The sequence below is a fragment of the Tachyglossus aculeatus genome, chromosome 12, assembly GCF_015852505.1.
Source record: "Tachyglossus aculeatus isolate mTacAcu1 chromosome 12, mTacAcu1.pri, whole genome shotgun sequence".
Taxonomy (NCBI): domain Eukaryota; kingdom Metazoa; phylum Chordata; class Mammalia; order Monotremata; family Tachyglossidae; genus Tachyglossus; species Tachyglossus aculeatus.
Genome location: NC_052077.1, coordinates 24,082,693 through 24,097,687, shown reverse-complemented (window position 1 = coordinate 24,097,687; position 14,995 = coordinate 24,082,693). Strand labels below are relative to the sequence as shown.

Genomic DNA, 14,995 nt, shown 5'->3' with positions numbered 1-14,995 from the left:
ATATCTAAGCTTTATCCAGTCTAACATGATTTTTATATATGCTTTATATATGCTTTTTGCAAGTCTCCAAGACTGTAAGAAACATTAAAAACTCAGAAGGGAGAAACTTCTGAGAAGCAGCGTGGCTCAGTGGCAAGAGCCCGGGCTTGGGAGTCAGAGGTTGTGGGTTCTAATCCCGGCTCCGCCACTTGTCAGTTGTGTGACTTTGGGCAAGTCACATAGCTTGCCTGTGCCTCAGTTCCCTTATCTGCAAAATGGGGATTAAGACTGTGAGCCCCATGTTAGGACAACCTAATCACCTTGTATCCCCCCCAGCACTTAGAACAGTGCTTTGCACATAGTAAGCGCCTAACAAATACCATCATTTATTTTTCATTTATTTATCTGTAAAGGAGGATACATATGTTCAGTTGAGTCTAATCGATTTGTATCCTGTTCAGTCCCAGATGGACTATTACGTGGTCCAAGAGACCTTTGGGTTATCAGTTGTGTAGCTTGAATCTGTCTTATTATTTTATACTGGTTGTTTTGGTTTTGCCTTGGCATCTGCTTTCAGATTCTTTGGAGACCATCTCTTATCGAATTTCCTCTGGTGATCCTTCCAGAAGTTTTTCCATTGATCCACAGTTTGGTGTCCTTCGCACCAGAAGACAGCTGGACTATGAAACACAGTCTCTGATTGTGCTCACAGTCCAATCACAGCTCGGCAATTCCCCCATATATAGTAGCACTCAAGTCAATGTGAACATTATTGACATCAATGACAATTCTCCAGTGTTTCTCCTGGAGTCTGATAACGTAACAATATTGCAAAGCACATTGCCTGGCTCAGCTTTCTACATTGCTCGTGCAGAAGACCGAGACAGCGGACTCAATGGATTAATCCAATACACTATTACAAGCCAGACACCAAATATCTTCACTATTGACTCAAGACTTGGAATTGTATACCTCAATGGAACGCCACCTGAAAATACCCAGCACAAATCTACTCTTTGTATTGTGGCTAAAGACCTAGGGATGCCTCCGCTGAAGTCCCTGTTAACGCTGACAGTGATTGTGGAGAAGCAAGACTTCATCTCGGCCTTGACTTTTGAAAATTTGGTCTATGAGATAGAAGTCAGTGAGTATCTTTCCCCGGCAGCCCAAGTACTTCAAGTGCAGGCTTATCTGTTGGTTCCCCATCCTGCTGCTTCTCAGATAGTGTACTCCTTAGAACCCAGCCCAGGTTCTGCTGCGTTTAGCATCAACCCTTACACTGGTGAGATTTATCTGCGGAGGCAACTGGATTACGAGTCCATAAAGATACACAGTTTTAGAGCATTTGCTCATGGTCTGAACCACAGGGCAGGGCAGAACACCAGTACATCAGTAACTGTTCATGTCCTGGATGAGAATGACAATTCCCCAGCCTTCTTGCAAGAAGCCTACTTTTGGAAAGTTGAAGAAAGCCCCGTCCCTCGTGGGGTAATTGGCATCATTGCAGCAACGGATATAGACTCTGGTCGAAATGGACAACTGTCGTATTTCCTTTTGTCTGATGGAAAATATTTCAAGATGAATCCCAGCACAGGTAACATGTTGCAATTTTCCAGCTATTTGTTTATAAATAGAATATAAAGTGACATATATTTTTGATAGAGTATTGCATACATCATGGTTACGGTACATACTGATAATAAATTACAGCACTGTTCCCTTAATTTAAATTGGAAATTAGAACTTTTATTGGCCTTAGAGACAATATTTTTCACAAATATAATGGCTTTCTTTTGCTTCCCTTTTGTACTGATTTCTCTTGGTAAATTAAAAAACAAGACCAAGCACCATCATTCCCTATCCACTCTCTTCTCTAGCATTAAGGAGGAGCTCTCTTCCAATCTAAAAAGGATGAAAACTTTTCGAGAAAGATAAGACAGTACATCGTCTCAACAGTCCCTCTTCTTCCAAGAGATTCAAGTGATGCAGAATTTTTGAAGCATTCATCAATTACTTAAAATTGGTTGGAGCATGATAAAATGTAAATTGAGAAATGAGTAGGTCATATACTTGGATAACTGGGGGAGCCTAGAAGAATAAAATCTAAAAATGTTTAGCTTTTTTCCTGGTATTCTGTAATTTCTCATATTCCAGTTTATAGTGAACACGACCCTTATGTCCATTTCCACTTTCACTCAGTTCAGCACCTAGGACTGTAGCAAAATGGCCCCAATTATTCCTCATTTGAGACTATACTATATTAGCATTTGATTAATTTGTGATTGGAATTTGAAGGAAAATTTAAGAAATAGAAAATGTCACTCAATATAAATGCCACTTTGATATATCCTGCAAAATTGAACTTCTAGAGGGAAACACTGCACTGAGAGGGAGAATACCAAAGCTGTTTTTATTTTTTTCATGGGATGTGTTAAGTGCTTGCTAAGTGCTTCGCTAAGCGCTGGGTTAGATACAAGTTAATCAGGTTGGACGTGGTCCATGTGCCACTTGGGGCTTACTGTCTTAATCCCCATATTTCAGGTGAGGTAACTGAAGCACAGAGAAGTGAGGTGACTTTTCCAAGGTCCTCTCCTATCCCTGCTGGGCACAACAACTCTTGGTGTGAAGGAGTTGTGCAGTTCGGTGACATCATCATACAGCACCACGGGCAGTGTGATATAAATACACCTTAGATGTCATGTGGAGAGCCATAAATTTTATGAGCCTTTGCACACTAGCTTTATCGAGGTTTAATTTTGTTTGGTTCTAAATAAAATATTGTCGACCTGTGACTAATTAAGTCAGTCAACCTTTTAGTACCTGTGTCTCTCAGTAGAAAATGGCATGTTCCATCACCCTTGCCTCAAGAAAGGTGGGAAAATTAATAGAATGTTGCTTAAAAAGCAGGAGGAAATGCTTCTTAGGAATAGAAAACTTTGTGTGATACAAAATGACATAAATATTTGGAAGACAGCTAAAATATTTCTAGATTAATTTGAAAAATAGTTTAATTTTTAGGGAGATAAATGATGACTTTAAATGACCTAAGTTTATCATATATTTTTTGAGACTAGTCAATTTGTATTATTTCGACTTCATATGATTTTAACCCTAGAAAATCTGGGGAACCAGAAAAATAATTTTCAGTAACAATTTCAGAATTGTATTTGAAAATCATCGTTTTCTAGTTATTATGTTAGGATCAACAGCATTCCAAGCAGCAGAGAATACACAAATATGTTGCTTTTGTGCATTCATAGTCAGATTTAACCATTGTTTTTAGTATTAATTTTTATATTGAATAACAATGCCATTGAATCAGTGTCCTGATCCCCTTCTTCTTATTCTTTGCTTCTCAGGTGAAATTATAAATTGGTTTTCATTAGATCATGAGCATCAAGCCCACCACCAGCTCTCTGTACTAGTGATTGACCACGGAAACCCGTCACACAATGCCACCGTGATGGCTTATATTTCAGTTACCGACCTCAATGATAACAAACCACAATTCCCTCAATTTCCCCCAGAAAACGAGATAAGCATCAAGGTGGGTCAAATGAATGTCCTGTTTTGGTGGGTTTGCTGTAAACCGCTGATCTATATTAACGGTATTTGTTGGGAGTTACCATCTGGTGGCAAGAAGCGAAAATTTTTCAAATAGACTCGATTCACCCACTCAGAATCTCGCTTTCAATGGGCCATAGATGTCAGGCCTAGTTATTGTTGAGAGAAAAATCAATGACTAGGAATTGGAATTCTTGCTATTTGGATGGTGCAAAATATGCTGATTTTTGTATGTGCGGAATCAAGAACTTAGAAAGCTTTTTATGGTAAGCACAAGATATTTTACAGAAGGAAGTCATTGTCGCTGTGAGAATCAGAGTACCGAAATATCATGACTATTTTTAGGACATTTGGAGTTTATTTACACAGTTTAAACCATGCTTGAGCAGAAAGTTATTTCCCATCTTGGCAATGAGGAGTCAGATTAATATCATCATTATCATTAAAGCATTATAGTCCTCTGTAAGGGGAAATAAATGCACTTTTTCTCCAAGTTCTGAGAAACAATGTCCATTGTGAAAGAGGTCAGGCTACTGTGGTTGGCAAATGAGAAAATGTCGGAATTCCACCAAGGAGATTCATGTGGTTCCCTCAATTTCCAAATGAAGAAGCCCCAGTTTCCTCTTTTACTACATCATTTAGATTTTTTTTTGATAATTGGTTTATATCCTGGTAGACCTCTTTCCATAGGCTATGGAATTTTGAAGTTGTTATAAGCCCATTAGGATTTTTATAGTCCATATTCAGAATAACATTTGTAAAGTCACTGGTTTTCATGGCAGGTTTTAGAAGGCCAGCCAGCAGATGTTTTTGTTACTACAGTATTTGCAAAGGATCCTGATGCAGGAAATAATGGAGAAGTTTCATATTCAATATCTTCAGGTAAGAATTTATCACTTGTACATCAACTATGATCCTAAAGGTTCTTAAAAAATATTTTCCTTCTCTACCCCCATACTACTTCCCATCTACTTGCAGCAAAATACTCAGATTATATGGACTAGCTGTACCTTTAATTGTAGTGTATCAAATTATGCCAGTTTCCTCATTGTGTGCATCAATTCACAACAACCTGGTAGAACAAAAAATAATTTTGAGCACATCGAGAATTGTGTATATGTTTAAATTAATATCACCATTTTCTTAAGGCTGATAAAAATGACACATTTGATTGTTTCAACACTTCAAAAGTACTATTTTGATTTTATGTCTCACCTACCTGTGCATGTAATTCAGTGTTTTGTGTGATGCAAGAGTGTTCTTTTCTGATTCATATTGATTTTCCAAGGTGTATGTTTATGTAAAATTATTCCAGTGTTTTTAAGCTACATCATTACAGAATTGACAGTGTTTCCATAGTTTTGTTCAGAATGTTTTAACAGTAAAACTTAATTTGTCAAAATAGTGCTTAGAAGTTTTTCTAGGTCCAAAATCCATGTCACTTCTTTTTATGCTCTGCCTTGTCATTATAGAAGATTTATAGAGTCAAAATTTCTCATGCATAATATTTACAAGTATTATAACTGACATATAAAGTCTGTAGTTTGATTGAAAACAGCCATGCAAGAGCATAACACTGATGTTTCCATTACTGCCTGAATTCTAAGTTCCCTCATCTGTTCTTATTTTTGCTTAGCTATAGCCCCAATTCACATCCCACTCAGTTTATACTTGTGATTATTTGTCACTGGAGAGAAGAATACAAAAATGAAGTGCCATAAAACTGAATTATTTCTTACCTGAAAAGGGAAGGAACTAAATTGCAAGCTCTTCATGCAAATGGTTGACTATTATGGAGAGGGAAAATAGGAGATTTTTAAACTTGCAGGCCTTGGAGAAAAACTAATGGATTAACCTTACTCCTGCTCTTCCTCTTTCCATAACTTCCAATTTTTTTTTTAAAGATGATTCACTACAGCTGTGTTGAAAAACAAAAAACCCTTCCACATTTGTCATTTGTTTGTACAGAGTGTCCTCAATTTAAGACATTTTGAGTTAGGAAGAACACAACGTTTCCAAGCCCTGTTTCAGCTTTTCATCACATCAGTTTTGACTTCAAAACCCTAGCATCTTTTATGACGTTTTGTCCAGGGGCTTGGGCAATCAGGGGTCAGGGGCAAAAGAATCATAGCTAAGTAAGGGAACAATTTTAGAAGCTGCAGTTCGGTTAGGCAACGACTGGGTTGGGGGAAAGCGGGAAGCTAAGGAGGACTCTTACAGAAGGAGGAGGTGCTTGATCACAAAGTAATCAGAAAGAATCAACTATCAATTTCACTTCTGAGAAGGTACAATTCAGCTATCTCATCATGGAACCTTTCTGACTAAGCAGGCCAAGTGTATCATCTTTATGTTGTACTCTCCCAAGCTCTTGGTTCAGTGCTTCGCACTCAAATGCTCAATAAATACCAGTGATAAATTGAAATACAGTAAAGTAGCTCTAATGATAAAAACAATAATTATGGTACTTTCATTCATTCATTCAATCATATTAATCGATCGCTTACTGTGTGCAGAGCACTGCACTGTACTAAGCACTTGGAAAGTACAATACAGCAGTGTTCAGCACTTAGAACAGTGCTCAGTGCTTAGAACAGTGCTCAGTGTTTAGAACAGTGCTTTGTACATAGTAAGCGCTTAATAAATGCCATTATTATTATTATTATTGTTATTTTTAAAGGGATACAATCCCTGCCCACAATGGGCTTATAGTCTAGTGGTGGGGAGACAGACATCAAAACAAGTAAACAGGAATTAATATAAATAAACATAATTATATATATGTATAATATAACATATTATAACATATAACATATTAATAGAACATATTATATATATTTGTATATAAGTGCTGTGGGTCTGGGAGGGGAAGAGCAAAGGGCAGTGGGCTTATAGTCTAGTGGTGGGGAGACAGACATCAAAACAAGTAAACAGGAATTAATATAAATAAATAGAATTATATATTTATATAATATAACATATATATATTTGTATATAAGTGCTGTGGGTCTGGGAGGGGAAGAGCAAAGGGGCTCACTGTCTTCATCCTCATTTTCCAGATGAGGGAACTGAGGCCCAGAGAAGTAAAGTGACTTGCCTAAGGTCACACAGCAGACAAGTGGTGGAGTCAGGATTAGAACCCACAACCTTCTGACTCCCAGGCCCGGGCTCTATCCACTAAGCCATGCTGCTTCTCCCCATGTCTGGGCCACTGAATATAAATAAATTCTATTCATTAATATTAATTCCTGTTTACTTGTTTTGAAGTCTGTCTCCCCACCACTAGACTATAAGCCCATTGTGGGCAGGGATTGTATATCTTTAATAATGCCCCCGAGAGGGAGGGGGATCAGGCCTCCCAACTCTGCCTCCTGGCCCCTCGACAGGGTGAGTGGGAGTCGTGACTGCCGATGCTGACAGGGAGGAGGTGGAGGGAATAATAATAATAATAATAATGGCATTTGTTAAGCGCTTACTATGTGCAGAGCACTGTTCTAAGCGCTGAGACTAAGGGTGTTCTCCTTCCTGGCTTCTGGTATTGGGGGCTGGAACAGGGGTGGTCGTGCCCACCCAGGACATTCCCCTCCATAAACCCTGGACCCCAGAGAGGTGTCAACAGGAGGGGTTGGAATATCTCACTTCCCTCTTCCCCCAGCTCCATCTCTGGTCCCCGGGCTGGAAATTGGAGAAGTTTAAATCACTTAGACAGTGGACGAGATGACAAGAAACCGTGCAGCCCATCAGGTCATCTTGGAGGACTTTGCCACATAAACGAGTCGTAGTTCAGAAGGCCAGTCATCCTTCACGGAACCTTGGTTCTCTTGTCTGTTTGTTACAGACAGCCTTTGGACTTAAGAGAAAATTGTTTCCTAAACATTGCATCTTAAATGAAAATATTGTAATTTGGAACCAGTTTTTCTTCAGAAATGATGTTATAAATGGAGAATTTGTTCCTGATCCAAAGCAGGAGACCCATGTTTCTCATTAATATGTGCTCAGTCAAATACGTATGTGCGTATAATAGCTACATGAATGAGAAGCAGCGTGGCTCAGTGGAGAAGAGCACGGGCTTTGGAGTCAGAGGTCATGGGTTCAAACCCCGGCTCCGCCAATTGTCAGCTGTGTGACTTTGGGCAAGTCACTTCACTTCTCTGTGCCTCAGTTACCTCATCTGTAAAATGGGGATTGAGACTGTGAGCCCCACGTGGGACAACCTGATCACCTTGTAACATCCCCAGCGCTTAGAACAGTGCTTTGCACATAGTAAGCGCTTAATAAATGCCATTATTATTATTATTATATTTCTGTTGAGTCAGAGAGGTTCCACAGTCAGATAGGCCAAGTGTACTTCCTCGGGTTGTTAAATGGACGTGTCCATCCGTATGATTCCACCAGTTAGGAAAGGTAAGCCCTGCCTTCCAGCCTCTCCCACTCAGTGACTCTTACCTTGTTTTGAAACTTTCCCCCACTCTCCTCCCATCATCATAGCTTTTCAGATGTTTTTCTAATTTTCCCATGGCTCTCTTGCACACTCCACTTGCTGCCCACATCTCTAGAGCTAGACCCAAAAGGAGGCTGCTGTGTAAAATTAGAACTGATATTTTCAGTTCTAACTGAAAAAGCGAACTGAAAAGGAGAAGCAGCGTGGCTCAGTGGAAAAAGCCCGGGCTTGGGAGTCAGAGGTCATGGGTTCAAATCCTGACTCCGTTGCCTGTCAGCTGTGTGACTTTGGGCAAGTCACTTCACTTCTCTGGGCCTCAGTTAACTCATCCATAAAATAGGGATTAAGACTGTGAGCCCCACATGGGACAACCTGATCACCTTGTAATAATAATACTAATGATGGCATTTATTAAGCGCTTACTACGTGCAAAGCACTGTTCTAAGCGCTGGGGAGGTTTCAAAGTGATCAGGTTGTCCCATGGGGGGCTCACAGTCTTAATCCCCATTTTACAGATGAGGTAACTGAGGCACAGAGAAGTTAAGTGACTTGCCCAAAGTGTCACAGCTGACAGTTGGCGGAGCTGGGATTTGAACCCATGATCTCTGACTCCAAAGCCCGTGCGTGCTCTTTCTGTTGAGCCATGCTGCTTCTCACGCTTCTTCTTGTATCCTCCCCAGTGCTTAGAACAGTGCTTTGCACATAGTAAGTGCTTAACAAATACCAAAATAATAATAATAATATTATTATTATTATTATTATTATATTTTGAAAAGCTGAAACAGGATATGAATTCAGAAAGGTTGTAAATACCGTTTGTTGTCATTCAAAGATCATTCCTAATCCTATTCTTCTTCCCCTCCCATTAGCCCGGGGTCTGAGACCCCAAAATCAACAGCCCGGGAGTGGGTTTGTGGGTTTTTTTTTTTTTGCTTAATGACACCCCCCACAAATCACCCTCCCCAGGAATAAATCATATATATCTCACATGTGCAGAGAAATAGTCTTCCTTGTTACTGTTGCTTTGCGCATGAGACAAAATCTTAAAATAAATGGACGTTAACATTTCTTACTTTATCACTAGAATTTGCCTAATTATAAAATAACTTAATAAGTTTGAATAACAAATTTCATTGAGGCATTTGAAAGAAAGCACACAATCTGTTTTCTGTAATGTTCCCTGAACCTATTTGAAAAGCAATTTTTGTATTCATTTTGACATAGTTTTTGTCACATTAATCTTGAAAAATCAAGCAGATGTTGGGTGACCCGATTCAATGCTTTTAGCCTGTAAATTAACATTAGTTTCTTTGATTTTGGTGGGGAGGTTCAGAGGAGAGTTTAAACCACTTTAAGATGGATGTCAACAGTGGTGAAATCAGAACGACAACAATTCTTTCATATAATCACCAGCCTAATTACAGAATGACCATAACTGCAAGAGATCAAGGAATTCCTCCTCTTCAAGGATATGTAGTCATAAACATTCAGGTAGGTACCTTAAGTCACCCAGATTTGACGGTTATTCCCAAGATATTGATGTCAATTTATTTTTAAACAAATTGGTTGTATGAAAAGCTAGCAATGATACATGTATTGCAAGAAGCGTGGACATAGATATAAAGACAATGTGGCCTGGTAACTTTATTTGACCTTCTCAAATAAGTTAGAAAATATTTGTGAATATGTGTGGTTTGAAACATACAGATAAAAATGTATGGCAAAATCCATGATAGTTGGGGGAGAGGATGAGAGGGACATATGAAGGCTCAGAAGCCGGATGAGGTGAGGTGATGGGGAGAAATGACCCCTGTTGCTTCTTGGTAAAATGAAAGATATGCTTCACTTCCACAGCAGATTATAGCCACTCGACTGCTGCTATGTTATGGCAGCTGTGTTCCCTTTTCTTCCTAGCATGTTCTTTCCAAAATTACGCTCTAAAACATTGCATTCTGATAAAGATGGCTGTCCCTTATCTGAAAAAAGCAATAACAACAAAAACTCCAGTTGTCTATTCTTATTGCAGGTTATCCCACTATCCAAGGAGAGATCGCTTAGTTCTCAGCATATCAGAAACGTGGTCTTACCAGAAAATTTTAAACCTGGCCAAGTAATGAACTTGATAAAGTCCTTTGAAAATCTTCAAAAGCATGAAAGCAAGATACATTTCAGTATTGCGGAAGAAGACAGAGATGGATATTTTGAAGTTGAGAGCTCATCAGGAGACTTGTTTCTTTTGAAGCAACTCGACTATGAAGTGACATCTCATTACCTTCTTCGGGTGATCATGAAAGACCATAACCAAAATCCTCCACTGAATAGCATGTTATTCCTTAGTATCGATGTGGAAGACCAGAATGATCATTCCCCTTCTTTCAAAGATGATTTCATAGTGATCAGTGTAGAAGAGAATGTCCCCGTAGGCACACTGGTATATACATTCAATGCCAAAGATGGTGATGGCAGTTTTCTAAACAGCAAAATCCAGTACTTCATTGAAGCAAAGAGTCTGAGTGAGAATCCATTCCTCATCCACCCATCACTGGGCACCCTGGTCACCGCAACTCCGTTAGACAGAGAAGTCCTGCAGTCAGTCGTCCTCGTAGTGACAGCATCGGATCAGGCAGTGAATGTAACCGACCGGAGAGTGAGAGCCCTGGCTGCAAGAATTTTGATCTTGGATGTCAATGACAACAGCCCCGATTTTGCGTCCGCCCCCGTTGTTAACATCCCTGAAGAAACAGAAGCCGGTTCTCTTGTGCATCGCGTAGTTGCCAAGGATCCAGATGAAGGAAGGAATGGAAAAGTCACGTATCATCTCCTCTCAGGAAATGAAAAGGAAACCTTTATGCTTGACAGAACATCAGGTACTCTGCAATATATGTAACTTTAATTTCATCTCATGCCCCATCATAAATCCATTCAGATCCATTTCTTTGCTAATTTCCTCTTTATAAGGTAGGCAAGGCACTTTTTATAATCTAGTAGTTATAATTTTGGAAAAAGATCTTATACTGATACTGGATGGATCTTCAAGGGCACACCTGGCCTAGGCAGTAGAGCAGAATTTGATTTGCCAGCATCAAACCATAGTAGCATCCTATGTGTCATTTTATGCCATCAACTGAAAGGAAGAAATTGCATCCCTCCATCTTCCCCAGTCATTCTCCACCTCCTGTTTTGTGACTGTCAATATGTTTACAAGTAATAATATGTTTCCTTGAGAACTGATTTTAGCACATAATAATTCAGCAAGCCATCATTACCCACTCCTTTTCCTCCTATCTCTATTTTGTTATTGTTGTTGGTCTCCCCACATTGGATTGCAAGATCTTAGCCAGGGATTATGACTTTTCTCTTTATTATACTCTCCCAAGTATTCCCTAGGTGGGAATACTTGCATGTATGATTCCACTCTGTTAGTCCATTGATTAGTAGAGGCCCAGGAAGGCCCAGAGGTCCATGCTGTCTGGATATATGTTGCTGAAAATTTGCTTACCTGGCTGTAAATTAAGGGCATATGTAGACAAGCTCTTTGAGGAATGGGATTGTCTCATTATAATGATAATTGTGGTATTTGTTAAGCGCTTATTATGTTCCAGGAACTGTAATAAGTGCTGGGACGATACAAGTAAATCAGGTTGGACACAGCCCCTGTCCAAAATGGGGCTTACAGTCGTGATCACCATTTTACAGATGAGGTAACTGAGGTACAGAAAAGTTAAGTGACTTTCCTGAGGTCACACAGCAGACAAGTGGTGGAGCAGGGATTACAACCCAGGCCCATGCTGTATCCAGTTGGCCATGCTGCTTCACAAGCATCGTATAGTGATACAGCTGTCTTCCTGTCTCTAGTCCATCTCTTTTACGATCAATACTTTATGCTGCTTCATGAAACACTTTTTTATAGGTATCTTTTTGCCCATGTTTCTTCACTCCTCATTAAATAGAAACTCTTGAGCAATTGGCTTTAAGGCACTCCATCAGCTCTCTCCGTATTACTTATCCACTTTCTTCTCCCAATATACCCCAGCTCAGCTCACACGCTTTGTTCTTCTCATGCTAACCTACCCACTATCCCTCATTCTTAGCCCTCCCACCTCTGACCTAAAGCTCACACCTTTCCTGCTGTCTGGAGCTCCTTCTCTCTTCAAGTGTTCCAGAGGATGGCTCTCCCCTTCTTCAAAACCCTTCTGAAATTCCATCTTTCCCAAGGTTTTCCCATTTCATTTTTCTTCTTTCCAGGTCATAGCCTCTCATTAGCACAGTCTTTTTGCACCACCTCCATACTTACACTCATAACTAATTGCAGCACTTCTGTACATATTGTTTTACACACTCTACTACTTAAGCACTTATTCATCCAAATATCCGATTTCTTTCTCCTACCCAACTGTTGTGTTTTTTGAGTCTGTCTTCCTCACTAGATTTCTACTTGAGGGCAGGGATAATGTCTTCCTGACTGCTGTACTCTCACAGTAGGGGCTCAATAAATAATATTGATTGGTTGATAAATAATGGTGATGCTTAACTGACAGTTCAGAACTTGGGCCTCTCGTGGCACTTGGGAGCTGCAGTTACACTTGCTTCATTTCCCAGGATGATTAAAATTAATCTTGATATACTTAGATTTAAATAGAAAGGTGTTCTGAGAAAGTATAAGTGACACAAATGTTAAGTAACTGCATTGCTGTTTCAATTGCTTACATACTTCTCGGGAACATAAAATGATAATTGCCAAATTCATTCATGTATGAAAGGTTTTATCTGTCTCGTAAGGCCCATATTTCTTCTAACCAGACTTACTGGGAGGAGCATTTCAATCGCTTATGGCTATAAAAAAGGAACAAGTGTTTAAGATGAGTAATTACTGAAAAGCTCTTTTTATAAAACCTTGAAAAAGTCCTCCCTGATGATTTGAAATTAAGTTTAATGCAAGGTACCATGTTTTACAGAATAAAACAATAACTCTAAGCAATGACATCCTGGAATCAAGGACCAGTTGTCTATGTGTTTGCTAATTTTTATCAAATTTTCAGCATGTTGGTAGGTTTTGGGAAACAATACTCTAGGAGCCTAGGAGCATTTTATTCATGAGTTTATTGTCTTAGCCATAAAGTTTTTACTCTTTACTGTCAGTAAAAGAGGCAGTTAATGGATAAGAAGTACAAAGGGAGTATAACTCAGTAATGAATCCCAAGCATCTGTAACTGAAGATCTTAGCCAGCATCACACTTTATGTACCTAAGTTAATTGAACACTATGTAAATTTTATCCATTAATAATTCCAAGTGCTATTCATGTTGCTAATTTAATATGTTAACTCCTGGGAGATCTTTAGAGATAGAACAGATGTCTTGTATGGTGCAGGTCAAGGGTAGGCAGGATGTGGCTCAGGCATGGGTGGTGGATTCACTCCAGTCCGAGGGGTAGATTTTATTCACCAACTGATTGGGTTTGATCTCTATTTCTGGGAAGAGCCTGGGGCTGCCAGTATGTAGCAAGGTACCAGCAGTGGTGATGCTCTTTCCTTTTAAACCTTCTTTCTTTCCCCCGTCATCTTCCTCATTCTTTCCATGAGAGTAAAGGAGAAGTATCTGGCCTGCAGGAGCCTTGAAAGCTACTTAGGTGATCTCTTAGCCCTAGTAAGTAATAATAATGCTATTTGTTAAGCGCTTACTATCTGCCAGGCACGGTACTAAGCAGAGCCCTTCCACTAGTTTATATGTAGTCATGGGCAGGGACATCAAACAGATGACCTTTGTAAGGGCCTTCCAGTTGTAAAATTTTCAACTGGTTGGAAGTTTAAGCCGGATTTCCAGTCTGCAGTTATGTTATCATCAGCAGTCATCATTATTCAACTGCATTTGAAGAAGACAAGGAAAAATGGCATCCCCTTCTTCCTCCTCAATAGTCAGGAAGGGAAAATTGATTAAATTAAATGCTTATCTCACAACGTATCTTTACACAAAGATCAAATGTAAACAAGTGCACAGGTTAGCCCTCTTGGGATGACAGGATAGAAAGTGAAATGAGTATAATCAGTCAATCAATCATTTATTGAGCACTTAACCAAATTGAGGTTGAGGGATGCCCATAGGCAGGGGGTGAGAGGCGGAGGAGGAGCCTGCAAAAGAGACTGAGGATGAGGGGCCAGAGAGATAGGAGAACCTGGAGAGGAAAATGTAAGTGAAACCGATGTTGGATAATGTTTCCAGGAGAAGGGGGGTGGTCAACAGTGTTGAAGGCTGTAGAGAGGTCAAGGAGGATTAAGATGGAGTAGTGGCCATTGGAAGGGGCAAGAAGGAGATCATTTGCGACCTTTGAGAGGGAAGCTTCTGTGGAGTGAAGGGGATGGAAGCCAGATTGTAGGGAGTCAAGGAGAGAATTGGAGGAGAGGAACTTGAGACAATGGGTGTAGACAACTTGCTCAAAGTGTTTGGAGAGGAATGGTAGGAGGGCGATGGGGCGGTAGCTGAAGAGAGTCATGGTGTTAAGGGAGGGGTTTTTTAGAATAAGGGAGACGTCTGCATTTGAAAGTAGTGGAGAAGAAGCCCTTGGAGAGCAAACAGTTGAAGATGGCTGTCAGGGAGGGAAGAAGGGAGGGGACAAGTGTTTTGATAAGGTGCAAAAGGATAGGGTCAGATGGGCAGGTAGAGGGAGTGGATTTTGAGAGAAGGCAGGAGATCTTGGAGAGGAGTCTTTAGATACTGCCGGGAAGGATGGGAGAGTTGAAGAAGGGATAGGAGGAAAGAGGGGCTGGAGAGGAGCAGAGGAGATTTTAGGAAGATCAATATCAGGAAAGCTATTCTAACAAATAATCAATTTGCAGTGACCTATAAGAAAAAAGCCAATCGATATGACTTTGTGAGAAGTAAATCATGTGGGGACAATTTAATCATTCTATGATAAAATGACAGACTATTTAAACAAGGGAAAAGCAGTTGAGAGACTCTAAGAAGGCCAACCTAAATGACATCAACATCAATCAATAAATGGTATTTATTGAGCACA

The 14,995-nt window shown here is 39.9% G+C and overlaps 1 protein-coding gene across 1 annotated transcript in view; it reads left to right on the top strand.

The window, feature by feature from the left end:
• The window catches only part of DCHS2 (dachsous cadherin-related 2), a 149,226-nt gene that overhangs the window by 84,549 nt on the left and 49,682 nt on the right, over window positions 1-14,995 (top strand). Inside the window, exons 5-9 of the mRNA XM_038755050.1 lie at window positions 557-1,573; window positions 3,339-3,526; window positions 4,326-4,425; window positions 9,315-9,472; window positions 10,008-10,848. Coding sequence (XP_038610978.1) covers window positions 557-1,573; window positions 3,339-3,526; window positions 4,326-4,425; window positions 9,315-9,472; window positions 10,008-10,848 — 2,304 coding nt within the window. The remainder of the gene's footprint in view (window positions 1-556; window positions 1,574-3,338; window positions 3,527-4,325; window positions 4,426-9,314; window positions 9,473-10,007; window positions 10,849-14,995) is intronic.